This window comes from Bubalus kerabau, chromosome 1 (assembly GCF_029407905.1).
Source record: "Bubalus kerabau isolate K-KA32 ecotype Philippines breed swamp buffalo chromosome 1, PCC_UOA_SB_1v2, whole genome shotgun sequence".
Lineage (NCBI taxonomy): Eukaryota > Metazoa > Chordata > Mammalia > Artiodactyla > Bovidae > Bubalus > Bubalus kerabau.
The window spans coordinates 241,095,457-241,111,659 of NC_073624.1; the positions used below are offsets into that span (position 1 = coordinate 241,095,457).

General features: G+C 45.5%; 1 protein-coding gene across 7 annotated transcripts in view; it reads left to right on the plus strand.

Moving 5' to 3' along the window:
* TTC1 (tetratricopeptide repeat domain 1) overlaps positions 1-11,063 on the plus strand; it is an 80,781-nt gene extending 69,718 nt beyond the window's left edge. For 6 of the 7 annotated variants that reach the window (XM_055561397.1, XM_055561390.1, XM_055561354.1 and 3 more), the window contains 3 exons: positions 657-805; positions 3,100-3,154; positions 10,847-11,063. In XM_055561397.1, coding sequence (XP_055417372.1) covers positions 657-805; positions 3,100-3,154; positions 10,847-11,058 — 416 coding nt within the window. In that variant the 3' untranslated portion in view covers positions 11,059-11,063. Of the gene's footprint in view, positions 1-656; positions 806-3,099; positions 3,155-10,445 lie in introns of all 7 variants that reach the window. The other variant, XM_055561406.1, reaches the window with a different exon arrangement.
* The last annotated feature ends 5,140 nt before the right edge of the window (positions 11,064-16,203 follow it).

The following is a 16,203-nucleotide window of genomic DNA, read 5'->3' on the forward strand; positions in this document are numbered from 1 at the left end:
ATTATGTGACCTCTGTAGTTGAGGCCTAGAAAACAAGAGAGTAAATGATAGTCTGCCACTGTTCTGCCTCAGTTCTTTAACATGCACCTTCAAATTCCCTCTCACTTTTTCACTGTGCACTTGAGCTCTGTTGTTCTGGATTGTTCTAAAGTGGGTGAAGGATCTAGGTGGAAACCAGGACTTGGGGTATAGACCAGGGTTGGGTAAACTACAGCCACAAGCCAAATGCAGCCTGCATGCCACCTGCTTTTGTACAGCCTGCAAGCTAAGAATGGTTTTTACATTTGTAAATCATTGGAAATAAAATCAAAAGAGAAGTAATATTTCAGGACACATGAAAATTACGTGAGATTCAGATTTTCATACCCATCAATAAAATTTTATTGTGATACAATCACCCTTATTTGCTTATGCATTGTCTGTGCCTGCTTTCATGCTGCAATAGCAGAGTTCAGTAGTCATAACAGTCTATCCCACAAAGCCTGAAATCTTTACTACCTGCCCTTTACCGAAAAAGTTTGCTGACCCTAGGTATAACCTTTAACAAATAACTCTTCCTACGGAGCCATGGAGAATGATTATTGAGGAAACTTGATATAACTGAGGGTGTGTAGGCCTTTTCCTCATGGTAATAGTTACTTCTTCCCTTTTTACAGCAATTCAGTTAAACCCCAGCTATATCAGGGCAATACTGAGGAGAGCAGAGTTGTATGAGAAGACTGACAAGCTGGATGAAGCCCTGGAAGACTATAAATCCATATTAGAAAAAGACCCATCAGTACATCAAGCAAGAGAAGCTTGCATGGTAAACCTGATGTTTTACAAAAATATTTTCTGTTCCTTGTGTTACTAGTCATTGAATCTTAAATAATCTTCTGAGACACAACTACATGTCATTTCTATGCTTTTGAAAAGCTTATTGGAAGGAATATGCAGGAGATAGAGCTTTGAAATGGCGGCTGCAACGCACTGCGCCCTGTACTATTTAACCTTCATTCTAAAACTGTTGTATAAACCTTTGACCTCTAGGGTTAAAAAGAACTTTATTTTGTTGTTGGACTAGGGAAACCTTGTCTGCTTATAGGTGTACAGTTTAGTCGAAAGTGAGCCTTAATATTACAGATAATAAATTTGTGGTTTTCTTTTCCTTACTCAGTCACCAAGTTTCTACTCATTGTCATATGTGCAGAACATTTCCAGTTGAATATATCCTAATCTTTTTATCCTTCTTAAAATGACTCTAGTTCTTGTCCTTGTCACTAAAAATCCTTTTCCTTCTAAATGTCATATTTTTATGTCAGTAGTAAATTAAAACTAAATATTACTTGTTTTCCTCTCTTTAAAAGTAACTGTATATTTGTGCTTTTACCTTTATCTTCACTCTTTATCTCCAATGCATCGAGTATACTCTTAAGGATTTGCTACAAAATTGGATGTGTGTCTCACTGCCCCAAAATAATAGGTGTTCAAATAAGTTCGACTGACACTGGCTTTAACTAAACAGGTTTCTTGATTGCCAGACTTTTCAGAGGGCATTAGAATAGGGAGGTCTGTCCTGAACCCAGTATGTAGCTGAGATGGCAGGAGCCAGAGAGCTACAGACATCTTTTATTTAGCCAGACTTTTTGGTTTTGTTTTTTTAATTGAGGCTACTTACCAACATTTAAAAATGGAAAGAATTTTTAAATGGATAAACTTTTATCCATTTCAAGTGGATAAAATTAAATGGATAAAAATCTAAGTCGGGCTCCTTTTGAAAATTGGAAAATGTGGACGTGCGGGCTCCTCCTGCACTCGCACATGCTGGCGTGGGGCTGGAGCTCCGATTACGTGGCTGAGCACACCAGTGCTGTTGGCTTACACCCGGTCCATTACTTATTTACGTTTCCTGTCAGTTCCCTGAGGGCATCTGAGCCCCTACTCCACAGGATCTCCCCTTTAGTTCATGGGACTGTTTTTCCACCAGGCAGACCTGAGAAATGTTGACTCGTCTCCATGCATTAATATCAGTATCCTAGGTAGTTTGGGTTTTGTTTTGCTTTGTTTTTATACTTGAGGTGAGTTCCTTCGGTTAAAACAGGTCTTTTATTTACCTAGATATGGAGTAATCGGAGAAAGGTTCATTTGGGTAATTAAAATACATACGCAATTTGAAAGCAGTTTTAATCCTTTATCTGACTTTTAACGTATCTCTGAATGGTGTTAGGATTAACTTAAATTGGACATGAGGAAAGGGAATAGAGTACTTAAAATCCTGGCTAAATTCATGTTGGCCTTTATCCTCGTCAAATTAGTGTTAAGACAAAGGGAGCCTTTTATTAAAGCTTGTTGTTATAGGCGTAAAGAATTTATTTTATCTTGAATTATTACAACAGAGTTAATACTGGAATCGCAGTGTGTGTGGGGGCAACTCCAGAGCTAAAAGTGCCCAGAGAAGATCTGTGGCTCTCAGCTGGAGGCGGTCTGGTTCCGGGGGACATTTGGCTGTATGGGGGTCACTTTGCCATGGTGGGGAGGGTCCTGTTGGCATCGCTAAAGGCCGGGGGTGCGCTGACCACTGCACTGTGCACAGGGCAGCCCCGACAGCAGACTGCCCCATCCAGACTGTCGGGCCAAGGTTGCAAAGCCCTAATCTGGGTGATCGCTTCAGAATATCGAGTATCAATCTGATGCTTTCTCAACAATTAAGTTACATAAAGAAAGGACTTCAAGTTAAAAAACACAAGTGAGCAGAAAATATTTATAAATATCAGCCATTATCCCACCACCTGAATATACCACTGTAAACATCTGATGTTTATATCCTTTCAGATGTTGTGTGTGTGTGTGTGTATGTGTATTTTTCACCAAATTTTTATTGAGGCCCTGCTGAGTCCACTCCAGTGATCCAGGAACTGTGCATAGCATTGAGCCAAACAAAACTCCTGTCTCTGTAGTGCCCCCACAGAGAAATATTTGGGATTTTTCTATAGTTGGTAGGATGATATATGTGTGCTTTAACCTGATCTCATTTTCACACAAGGTTTGTAAAAATGTTTCTCAAATTCAAAATAAAGCCAAAAGATTTTCACAACCCTGTTTTGGTGCTTTTTCCCTCAGAGATTACCTAAGCAGATTGAAGAACGCAATGAAAGACTGAAGGAAGAGATGTTAGGTAAGTCTGCCTCCCTTGCCTTGTCTTTACCGTAAACAGCTCAGAAGCTGGGGAACGCAGCCATCCGTCCTTTTATTCATTAGAGGAGAACTCAACAGTTGGAAACAGCTTTGAGGCCCTTCTGTGGTTCAGTACCAGTATCATGGGGCACCAGCACCTTGGGGCTTGTGACTTCTTACTCAGTTTTGACTCTAAAGGACCAATGTGGTTTAGAGTGGATATCAGCTTTTCAAAAACTAAACTTCCATTTTGCTTTTATTTTTTTGGTAAGTTTTCCTGCCTTCAAAATGCAAACATAATTAACTCCCAACTCTGGGAGTGCCACCAACCTCTCTTTCAGATCATCAGTTTCATAAAAACAGTTGAGTTTGTTCACTGAGGAAACAACTTCAGTTTTTAAGTTCATTAGGATGCAGTCAGCACAAGCCAGTACCCTGTGAAAACCAAGGGGATTTTTGTTTTGAAAATAACATTCAGAGGCCCTTTAGTATTTGAGAAGACATGAGAGGGTAAGAATTCATAGTAAATGGGAAGAGGGGAAAAAACTGTGCGGGTGGAGGGTCAGGTGAAATAGTTTCATTTGACCCATGTTTTAGTTAGTTCTTATATTGGCCAAACCGTGTTTATGGTTGGGATTAGAGGGCTCTTCGTTGTAAACAGTCTGCTTGACCGAGAGGAGTAAAGGTTCCTGGACAGAGACCTGCCCAGCACAGTCTGCTTAGAACCTGTGTGACAGTTGTCTGTTCATGACCTCCTGTGTATTTTCCTTATGAAGAATCTACATCATGAATTGCAGTCGCATGGGCCAAAAGGAAAGATCACTTAAAATAAATTGAGCCTGGCCATTTATGGCCTTTAGGAATCAGTGTCAGAGAATGAGACAGATTTCCCAAAAGATCACTGACAGAGTTGATTGAGGAGAAACTACTGGCCTAGTAAATCCAAGTGTGGGCCCTGCTGGGTGGACTCAGACTCCTAGGAGAGCTGCTTCAGACATGGGCAGATCTCTGGAGCCTTCCTCAGTTCTTCCAAAATTGGCTCTTTCCCTAATTTGCATTTTTAATCAAATTTGACACCATGTTTGAGCCAAAAAGTTATTTTGGAGGTACTTTTTCTTCAAAGAAGGAAGAAAAGAGTATTCCTCACCTATTCACAATGATTATTTATTTTAGCAAAAAGGAAAAAGGTGTTTGCATTTAGCTGAGCTGGATTTTGTGCTGAAAGAGAAGACTTGGTGAATGACCGTACTGGTCACTTAGGCACTGATCTCTGGGTCCATTTTTTTTTTTAATCACCATGAAACAATAAATGGATAGATATAAACTGAATCTTACTGCCATTGTCAGTTCCAGATGGAATTAAGTTCCATCTGTCCTTGTCACTTAGTTCTCATAAGCTAATGTTTCTTGTCCTGTGGTTTTGGCAGTTACTTACGTTGCTCCTTTCATGAAATAACTTAAGTTGCTTGGTAAATAACGCGTCAGTTTGTTGTTACACATCAGTAGTCTGAATGACCGGACTCCTTTATTTTCTTCATGAATATAATGATAGTGCATAAAATACTGCTTCTTGGTATCATCTACCATAGGAGAGCCTGAAAGGGAGAAGTCACTCTCAGCATTGTATGAGCTTCCTCATTGTAACGAGGAAGGTGTGTTCCTTCCTCGTTACACATGAACTAGCTTTGATTCGTGCACTTTGAGATCCTTGGAGGCTGGTCCCTCCAGATGCGCAGAGCCATATCACTTACTCAGAAGTCCCGTGCAGGCTTTTTGCAGTGGACTGCATGACTTTTAGTTTGTTCGGTACTCTTGATTTTCTTTTCCTTTTCTGTCTGTAACTTGACTTCCTTTTTCTTGGAAATGTACCCCCCTCCTTGGGAAAAAAATTCTAATTGAAACTATGAGTGGGCAGAACATACTTGCTCCTCTGTTCTTAGCCTGTCGTTTGTAAATGTCATCCTTAGAACAGGAGTGGCCATTGGTCATAGTGCCACAGTCCTTGCCAGAGAGGATGATCGTGCTGACGTTAGATTAGAGGAAAGGGGTCAGTCACTGGAGTGTTTACTTGTTTGCCCTCTTCTCTTCTCTGGGAAGACAGCCTCCTTGTTGTAGCCAGGGAACATAAGGTTTAAAAGGACTGCAGGGTATAGTCACTGGTTTGATGAGGTGGGAAAGATGCCCTGGACAGAGCATCTAGCTTCTGTTCTGCCCATTCCAGATGATCTGTCTTCCCACCTCAGCTGAGAGTCTGTCCTGACCTGGAAAACCTAGAGCTGGACTTGAAACTTATTGACTCCTTCAAAGGTCAAGAGCTGTGGGCGAGGTGTTGCCCCAGTGACCCTGCCTTTCTTTCTCTAGCTTCCAGCTGCTCGGCACACACGGGGGCCTTGTTCGTCATCCAGTCCAGCTTTCCACTTGTACCATCCCCTCCTTCCACCTTCTTGGAACATGTTACCAGTCCCCTGAGTCCTGAAGTTACTCAGGTGTTCGCTCCTGGCCACTAGCATCCTAATGAGTGTGCATTTGTGAACTAAATTAAGAACACCACCTTGTATGATCCATGTTAAAAAGTGAGATTTGGAGCTGGAGGTAACTTGTTCATGTTATTGTAAGGGTTCTTTTGACTATTCCTTCACATTAAGGGCTTCTGTGCAAGTGATTCAGGGTCCTAGAATCTGGTCGTTCCCTCGCCTGTTACTGGCCCTAAAAGCTGCTGCAGCCAGGCTCCTTTGCCACGTTCTTCTTCCTGCTGCACTCCCTAGTCCTTAGCTCAGACTGTGCACTTGCCACGTGGTGTGTCTGGCCAGCAGAGAGTCTCAGCCAGCCCGCGTTGCTGTTGCCGCTCAGTAGGGAAGGCCAGTTGGGGGTTTTCAGTGCCCTCCCTGCACTTTGCCTCATTTCCTGGTTGCTATTCCCATAGCTCCTCCTCTCGGGAGAATCACTCCTGCTGCTTTGATAGTTAGCTTGGTAAGGAACTGACTTCCACTTGCACCCAGGAGCTAATATATAAGCATTTGAATTGGGTGTAAATTTTATTTTCTGTTTTCTGTGCTGTCTCTTAATTTGCCTTTTGCTCAGAGGACATTAGGAGTCAGCTGCATGGCTTAGTTTCCTGCCTCAGAAGAGGAAATGCAGTGTCAGGATTCACTTGTGTGCAGCCTGGTTCTCCTAATAGAGGATCTATTCCACGAGGCCTCCACCTCAGTGATCTTGAGAAGGTGAAAACAAACTGTCTTCCTGCCTCTCCTTACAGTAAGCTGACTACTGCACAGTCACTGTCTCCAAAGAGAAGTGATGTATAACAAGTCAGTTGGTTTATTACAATGCAGTGTTGCTTGCAGACACAGAAATTCAATATTTATCAGAAGTGGATCCAGTGCCAAGCCTTGGTCTCTAGTCGTAAGTGTTCTTGTCTGAGCCCAGGCACTGTTGGACTCTTCTCTTTGCCATGGGATCTGGTCTGAGGGATGAGATCCTTGCAGTTAAGGACATGTGGACACGTTCAGGCCGAGTGGTGGTACCAGGTTTGCTACAAGTGGAAAGAAGGGAACCTGATTGATTACTGCCCAGATAAGGGGCGGGTGAAATCTGGCAGCCAGTGGAGAGTGTCGGAGATGGGCCAGATGGCAGATGGTCCTGTCTGGGGTCTGCAGAAGCTGCTTGAGGCTCTGAGAGTCCAGCCTGACTGAGCAGCAGCAGGAAGTCTGTGAGCATGTGATCGTGTGCACAGCCGAAAGCTTGCTCTCGCTGAAGGTGCTTGTCTACCACCATCATAAACAATAAGGGTGAGTTGTGCAGACACCACAACTTGGTTCTGCCTTAACGTTGGGCTCTGTTTCCTCATGTCCCCATTGGTCCTACACTGATTTTAGAGCGTCGTCAAATTGAACCGTAGTTGATTTACAAAGTTGCTCAGCAGAAGAAGAAAAAAATACCTTCAGTGCAGAAGAGGCAGGTTCCATCCCTGGGTTGGGAAAATTCCCTAGAGAAGGAAATGGCAACTCACTCCCATATTCTTGCCTGGAGAATTCCACGGACAGAAGGGCCTGGCAGGCTATAGTCCATGGGGTCGCAGAGTCGGACCTGGCGTGACAACTAAACAGACCGTCAGCACCACTGTGTTAGTGTCAGGTGTACAGCACAGTGCTTCGGTATTTTTGCAGATTATACACCATTTGAAGTTTTTACAAGATAACAGGTATAATTCCCAGGGTATCCTTTTGCTTATCTATCTTATATATAGTAGTTTGTGTCTTTTATTTCCATACCCCTAATTTCAGAGCTTCTTTACCCGACAGCATAGACATCAGCTGTTTGTTGAGTAAATAAATGGCCTCTTTCTTGTAATGTTGCACTAGCTCTCTGTCAGAACCTTTGGGTTTGTTCTTCACTTTGCCACACAGCATTATTAACACTGAAAACTGTTCTCCAACTATCAGTGGCCTTGGCCGCACCCTCCCACCTTCCTTTCAGTCCTATGGACTTGCCGCCCTCCCTTGCCCCCCTGTCTCCATCCATTTTTACTGCACTGCCTACTCCCTCTGTCTCAGACCGTTGCAGTTCTGCCTGTCCTTGGTGACTGAAATGCAGATTCACGTACACAGCTCTGCCAGGTCTCCCTCCTTCCTGCCCAAGCTGGAGGGGATCATCTGCTTACTGACTCTCATAGCATTTTACATCCTGACTCCATGTGAACTGGCTTGTGTGTGTGCTTTTCCATCAGACCTAAGCTTATTTTGGTATAAAGACAGTGTCATGTATCTTTGCATCCCCACTGCACATACGTACTTGGTACATGTTGGTTAATTCAAGTCAGGTAACCTCAGGTCTTCTCTTACATGGAGACTGTTTGATCATGTTTCTTTATTACGTGTCTGGTACCTGCCAGGGATTTTATGTGCGTTATCTATTTAGCAGGCAGACTTCCCATCTTCAGTTCTGCTGTTCTGGTGGTAATAGTCAAGCTATTGTGGAATGTTAGGAGGGCAGAGATACGAGAATAAAAGGAAAAAGTGATGCCACATGTGTTAGATTGGGACCTTGGAGAAACAGAAGCAAAGATTGGATTAGAAATATGAGGGGTTTATTAGAGGGAACACCTGCGAGGGGAGGTGAGCAGAGACAGGGAACTGGACGTGACTGGGATCCTGTCAGGTCCCTGAGAGGAGTAGGGACCTGGGTCAGAGAAGTCCTGCCTTGCAGGTTAGTCCCGGGGACGCCTCAGCAAAGCCACTGGGGAGCCAACACCTGTGACAGGGGCCGGTCACAGAGGCCCCTGCTCTGTTCTGCAGGGCTCGGTCACTGACTGAACAGCTGTGGGACCTGCGACCTTGGCGTGGAGGCGCCCTGCATCCAGAGAAGTGTGTGTTCTGGCTGCCACTCAGTGGAATCAGCCAGGCCAAGGTCCCCAGCTCCTTGCGGTGCAGGCGCTTCAGCCTGATGGGCAAAGCGAGGGCCGGTGCACGGCCCCTGCTCCACTCTGTCCTCAGTGTGAATACTTGTGCTCTGGCTTCACTGCCATCTCCAAGGTACAGGGGCCTCCTCACCACCTTCAGTACCTGCTCCCATCCTTCAGGGCCTCTGCCCTCCTGAAACGCCTGCCTCACACCCCCGCACGGGCCTGGGGGCTCCTCTGCACTCACCCCAATCTGTGTCTGCCTGCTAGACTGTGAGCATCTCAGAAGTTACACCAGAGTAACTCGTACTTTTTAGATCCCAGTGCCTCCTGTAGTGGACACCAGATAATACACACATTTGCCCTGGAGATTGTTGTTCCAGCCGTGGACGTGGCCATGCAGTGATCCCTTCCCCCGGGTGGTGGCCCCAGGCTTGGCTGACAGTCCAGAGCCTTGGGACAGGCACCTCCTTGCTTCACTCACTCTGTGTCAGAGGAGCCAAGGATTGTGCCAGCAGAGACATTTTATTGGGCTTTTTTAAATGTTTGGTTCCCTCCCTGTCCTCTTTCTTCAGTCCCAAGACAAACTGCCAGAGTTCTGGCTGACTCTCGCTCTCCTGGGGAGGCCCTGTCTTTCCTGGCTTCCTATTCACGCATCTGTCTCCTGCTCTACGCGGGGCCTCTCTGTGCTGCCCCTGGCGCGCAGGGACGAGGCCTGTGTGATGACTCTTCCTCCATCAGCAGCACTGAGCACGTGTGTTCCAGGTTTGGGAAGCCTGTCTAGAGAGTGGTCAGTCTGGGTTTCTGTGAATATGGTGAGCTTTTCTGGGGGCTAAATCTCAGACTGAGTCCAGAAGTTCTTTGCAAGAGTTCCCAGGAAAGGCCTTGGCATTTAAAGGCATGCATCTTTAAGTTCTTTATCTGGGATTTATTTCAAAGTGGGAGATCTCAGAGTAACAAAGCTGCCAACAAGGGCAGCAAGGTGAGAAGGAACCTGTACCTCTGATGAGCAGGGGTTTCTTTTTCTTTTATCCTCTTCCTCCTCTCCACTGGAAGCAGACCTGCAAGAAAAATTAGAACCGTTTAGAAATGATTGAAATGCATATTTACTCATCCTAGCCAAGATTTTCCAAAACACCCTAGTTTCAAATATTCCATCCTGTTGCCCCACAAATCCCAGTCTCCCAAATGTCCTGGAAACTCCTACTTTTGTATAAGCTCCATGTCCCCCTTACATGGAGAATCAACATAAAAATCCATGGTTATGCTGTGTGTGTTCATTTGACTTTATGACGTGAACTCACCTGGTGATTGACAAAGAAAGCCCGAAACTCGGGGAGGGAAACTAGGCTGTTGAGGTTGATGGAGCTGTGCAGGAGAACAAGATCTCCTGTTTCCCCAGAAATGATGAGTTTGGTTTGGAAGCTGAGGCTTGACTTGGAAAAGCAGGAGGCTCTTGAGTTTCAACCTCAGGTTCAGTAGAAATCTGCTGAGTGGAATTAGATTCAGCAAGTGGCTCTGCTGTTTCATGGAGAACAGACTTGGAGGCGCCTCAGCCCTCCCCGCCAGGCTTGGCCTTCAGTCCCCGGGGCAGCAGCTCATCACTCAGCCCAGAGAGCCTGTCCCCTGGGGATTCTGGCCAGTGTGGCCAAGAAGCTTTGCTGTCCCAGCGGGGCCCCTTGTGCTCATCTGTGCAAGCGATGACTCAGGTGGATGGCACTGAAATGACTACTCTGCTGTTGGTACATTGGGGGCTGAGGGTTTCATAATTTTAAAAGCAGGAGCTTTAACTGCAGAGGAATACTCTGTTTTGTAGTCAGATAGGAAGGCAGTTGGAATCTCCCGCTTCTGCCGACTCCCTGTTTTTACTGGACTTTTTGCTTTTACGTTGCAGGTAAACTAAAAGATCTTGGGAACTTGGTTCTCCGGCCTTTTGGACTCTCCACAGAGAATTTCCAGATCAAACAGGATTCCTCTACTGGCTCCTACTCCATCAATTTTGTTCAAAATCCAAATAACAACAGATAACAAAGATAACAATAGCTTTTAAAGCTGGCTTGGAAATTGTGTGCTGCTTGGATTAGCAAGGGGAAAGGCCCTGCTAGTGTTTAACTTCTAAAAGCATCTGATCTCAGAGACAGGCTGTCTCGTAGAGCCCAGTGCTCCCTTCTCCCCTTTGTTTTACGATCAGGGTGAAATGCACTTCCTGATACAGTGAGCCTAATTTGATTTCCATTTTACGGTGGTGTCTGTGCTGCTGTTGCCCTGGTTCCAGCTGTCCTTTGTTTTGTCCAGGAGAAAGCCTGCTTATCGAGACGCACCTCCCTGAGCTCCACAAACACAAACCCAGCTGGAGTCTGCTGGGCCGAGCAAACCTGCTGGGCAGAGACCACCCGGCCATGTGTGATGGGGTCCCCGCCTGCTGTCCCCTCGCCCCGATAGCACACACTGCCCTGTGTGGGCTCCAGCATCTCCTGGTTTCCTCTGGTAATAAATGCTTTCTGTGACAGTCTGAGCTGGGTTGTGAATTTTGTCCCCAAAATAACAGCTAGAGCGGAAGGCGTTCTGGCTGTAGGAGGCAGTGTTGATTTCGAGCAGTGTTACTGGAGTCCAGTCCTCCCAGAGCCTGAGCTGCCACCTTGAAGACGATCTGGAGGAGCTGAGCATCCACCATGTACTAAGATTCAGAAACCCACTTCACAAGCTGTCCCAGGCCTCTCAAGGTTTGTGCAGATGCTTATGAAATCAGTGTTTTTGACCAAGTAACCAGTCTTAGTGATTTCAACTTAAAATGGCTTCGTTTAGGAATGCTGTATGTGAATCCCAGAACAAAACCGTATTCTCTTAGATTCCATGAACCCAGAAATTTCAAAGGTAGTTTTTTTCTAATCCTCAGTGCTGGTGAAAAGCTTTTGCTTATTATGGTTTAAGTGTTAAAAGCAGTGACATTCAGGTTTCATGTTAGAAATGAAGTACACATATAATTCTGTAATGACATGGCAGTATGCATGCTCCCAGTGTTAAGAATTGTGCTGTTCTTTTGATCAGTTCCTCAAAGCTTCTTAGCGTCTGTTGTTAGGCAGTGGAATGATCCACACTCTGTGGTTCGCTAAGCCTGTCTCCCAGGTTTTTTGGCAGGGGTAGCATGAGAGATCTTAGCTCCCCAACCGGGAATTGAACCCATGCCCCCCTGCAGTGGAAGCACTGGACCCCCAGGAAGTCCTGTCTCCTAGATGGAAATCAGATTCTTCATGCAGTTTATAAGGGGGAAGGAAAAAGAATGTGGTTAGTTTTGCTTTGCTGTCTTCATGATAAATCTGGCATCTAATTTTTCCCAGAAGGTGTGTGAGAAATCGCACAAGTAGCACAGAAACCTTGGCTGAAAGCTGCATGGTCCGCCTGGCGGTGGTACATGCTCCCTGCAGCACTCCACCGACCTCTCGATCTCAGCACTACTCCACGCTCAGAACAATGTAAGGAGGGGACTTCCCTGGCAGTCCTGTGGTTAAGACTGCACGCTTCCACTGCAAGAGGCATGGGTTCAGTCCCTGGTCAGGGAACTAAGATCCCAGGTGCCACACCGTGCTGCCAAAAAAATAAAGCAAAAAAAAACTTAAAGAGCTCTTTGATTTATGTGGACTAATGCCTTGATATTTATCAATATTTATATAGAAGTTAACATAGAAATTTAAAATAAAATTTATTTTTTGTTAGTAAGTTATTTCATAACCACTATGAAAAGTTTTGACCTCGTAGACACCTGAAAGGGTCCCAGGAGCCCTTGGGGAGCCCTGGACCACCTTGAAATTCGTTTTGTCAGATTATGGTGGCCTGTATTTACCTCGTGTTATAAGATGTATGATTTAAAAGTCCGTGATGCTTTTGTCACCCCACAAAAAAGGTATACCAGAATAGACTTCTAAGGTAATCCACGCTGAGACATTTATTTTTATGCCAGTGACATTACAGTGGATCACAAAAATTTTGGATCTTCTAGAATTTCCTTGAAGACTCAAACACATTTTAAAAAATATTACTTATTCCTTATCTGCCTCCATGAATAGACCGTGAGCTTCTGGAAGCTAAGGGCCGTATTTATCTTCATAGCACCTACTGCTTTACTAGAAGCTTAGTAAACTGTTGTTGAAGGCTGTTCCACAAGAAGTGGTCTCAGTGTGAACAATCATTCTATCCAAACGTCTCTAGGTTCTGTGGCCTTTATTTCTTGATTTAGTACCTGTGTTGGTTGGTTGGTTTTTTGCAGCTTAAAAAGACATTTGTAGAGAGCCCCTTAAAGCCGGTCGAGCCCCTATTGTGCAGCCACGTAGAATATCCTCGGATGGTGATCATTCACCCTGGCCTGTAAACATAATGCCTCCTGATTTTTAAATTTTCATTTCTGCATCTTGGATATTTACAAGGATTTGTCTTGAGTCTTTCAGAAACCCCCAGCTTGTCCTCTGGTTTCATGCTCCCCTTATGGTCTCTATTTGTGTGTCCGCAGTCTCGGCCACCTCCTGGTTCTCACGTGAGCAGCTTTCTCATACATGGGAGCCTCTGCCGTAGGCCTACCCAGGGCTTGGCTCTGTTACAGTCACACTTGGGTGGTAGTTTTTCTGTGCAGAGTATACTGTGGATTTAGTTCATTTTGCGCATGCATCATGGATCTGAAGTATGGTTAAATCCTATTCTTAAAATCCAACCCTTTTCTAAGAACGCCTTTTCTACGTTTCCGTCACAAGCATTGCAGCTGGGTTTTTTCCCTATCCTTTTGCACCTAGTCTGACCCACTGCCCAGATACCGTAACTTAAAGTTATCGTGTGTACTGGACTAGAGCATGTTACCGCATGCCGAGATGCTGAGGCAGGGAGTGGCCGAGCTGCTAGGTTATGACCTGAACGTTGCAGCACTGGGCCTGTGTTTCAGCTGCAGTAAAATGACAAGACCTCACACACTGGACCTCCAGAGTTTCTCAGATAGAGTCAAAGGTGTGAATGTTTAGTCCTACAGCACTTTGTGTAGTTGAAGATAGAGAACTGCTTGAGGAAATGTGGCGGGGCCTGGTGATTCTTTCTGGTGCTCCCTGATCTCTATGCTGGTGTCCGAGCCTGTTGCTGAGTTTCTCACAGCTCTCAATCCAGACTGCTGTAGGAAGAGGCACAGGGACTTTTTATGGAGGCATGTTACTGTCAGGTTGGACTGGCGTGGAATGGGGAGCTGGCAGTGGCTGTTAAATCTAAGCCCGATTAGAAGGTGTATTGGGAAGGTTATCTGTTCCCAGGAGCTAATGAGCAGACCTGCAAATTGCCTTACAACCGGTTTAGCAAAACTTGGAATGTCAAAGGGGAAGACTATGATAGGAGGCCAAGGAGGATGGAAAGAAGTTAATGGCTGCTTTAATCGTGAGAAGGATCTTTAAAGCACAGGACCCAATAACCTTCTAAGACTAGAATGTAAACCTGAGACACCACACCGGACAGGAGCCAGCAGCAGCTTAAACTCATTTCCTCCTCAGCTCTGGGTGTGCAGTCCTCTGTGGGAAAGGAAGGCCCTTGGCTGCCAGAGCTCAGTCTTGCTGAGCCTGCAGCCCAGGGGTCACTGCCAGCCCACAGTTCTGTCCATGTTGCTCTCGGATCACTTCTGCTTTTGACCCTGCCTTACTTGTTAAGGCACTGAAATCTTCCTCTAATCCTCCTATGGGTGTATACTGTGTACCTGATAACACATTCCCACACCCTAGGAAAAATCTCCTGGAAGCAATTTCAGTGAGATGTTCTCATCCTTTGCAGCCTACCCCTCTCTGCACTTCAGTAGTAAGCAGCTTAGTCCTTCTCTCATCTGAATTTCCTTTAGAAAAGGAAGCATTGATATGTGAACATTCCACCAGAAGTGGCTGGAAGTTCTCTTTCTTCAGGGAAGCTGCACAGCTAATGCAGAGAATGGCAGTTTCCAGTCACTATCTGTTGTCTGGAGAGCAGCCTTGAGCTCATACTAGACTGAGTCCATTAGTACTCCTGAAAATGAGAAATGGGTTACTTGCTACCAGCCAGCCCATAGAGCATCAGAGTGACTGCTTAAGAACTTCCAAAGGGCAATCAAGGAAACTAGAGGTTAGTTTATGAAAACTAGTGAGGATGTCCTCATACTTCAGAGTATCAAAAATTTCAGTCTTCCTGTGAGTTAGTAATTTTTAAGGTAAACATGGGTACGTGGGGTTTATTTCTTATACCAGTCTGCCTTTACAGATGTTTGAAATGTTCTAGGGTTAAAAAAAATACTCCATTTTCTTCTAATTTCTCAACCCTCTGAGGGCTGCAAGCTAGGAATAAACTCCCGAGAATTTCTATCGGCCAGACTAGAATTAGACTCCCTACAGCTTCCTTTCACATTCCCTCCCTCCTTAGCTGAATGAAGCACGGCAAAGCCTGTCACCCCACTGCCAGGGTAGCCCACAGCTAATAATCTGTGGTGAGATTGAGTCCCAGCTGCCAGTTGTACCTTGCTAAAAAAAAAATACAGCCTACCCAGATGGCAACCCCAAATCAGGCACTGGGGCTCCTCCAAACATGTCATGATTGACAGATGTGAAGGGAATCAACCCAGATGCTCTTCAGGAAGCCTTTAGTTCCAGGTGTGAGGAGCCAGATCTGCAGACAGTGGAACCTCCTAGTACCAGGTGGAGTGCTGTGCCAGTGGAGGTCCGCATCTGACACCCCACCTCATCACACCAGGCACACTGCCCTCCAAGTCAGAAATCAGCAAGTATGAGCGTCGTCAAGCAAACTAAAGAGGAGGAGGAGGCCACGGTTGGGAAGCAAGGGAACAGTGTGAGATGGGAAAGTGTTTACATTTCAAAGGATGGAGGCTTTGGAGGACTCGCTGGTACTTAGTCTGAAGGACACAGGACTGTTGTGTAGGGATAGTTTGGCTGCCCAGAACAGATACGCTATCTGCAGTGCTACCTCAGGGAGTTAGCTGGGAAACTGTCTTTATTTCCAAGAGCCGTGTGACTGACTGGATTCTCAGTCAGCTCCAGAGGCCAGGAGGCAGCTTTTCCAGCCACTCCCTTTCTACCGGCATGAAAGCAGCTCTGTGGAAGCGCGTTCTGTGAGGTTGCTTTGTGTCTCACTGAAGCCCCTGGCCCTGTGTTTCTAGAGCAGGGACACATCAGGCTCCTCTTTACCTCGGGGCACTGCCCATTGCTGAATCCGTTTGCCTCCGTTAGGTTACAGGTGTGGGCGGTCTGCTCAGTATCCACAGGCTTCAGGCCCTGGGCACAGGCAGAATTCAGAAAAGTAGTATTATTCCCTGAGTGAACTATAGAGTTCCCTGCACCTGTGTTTTTGGCCTTGGCTGAATAGGAACTCCAGCTAGTTGAGTGAGACACCTGTTTTCCATACCTCATCTTGGCCAGTGTGGCCACTAAGTGATTCTTCTGTCAATAAGGTAACTGATAGAACTAAGATTAAAATACATGTCTCTACTGAGTAAAGCAGGTTATTCTGTACTGCAGGCAGATTCTTCACTGACTGAGCTACAAGGGAAGTGCCTGTTGAGATAGAAGCATCATCCTAATATCACCCACTCACTTTGCCTCCTCTATGTGAGGTTGCTTCTAAAACCGTGCTCCACAATGCAATGAAGGGCTAAT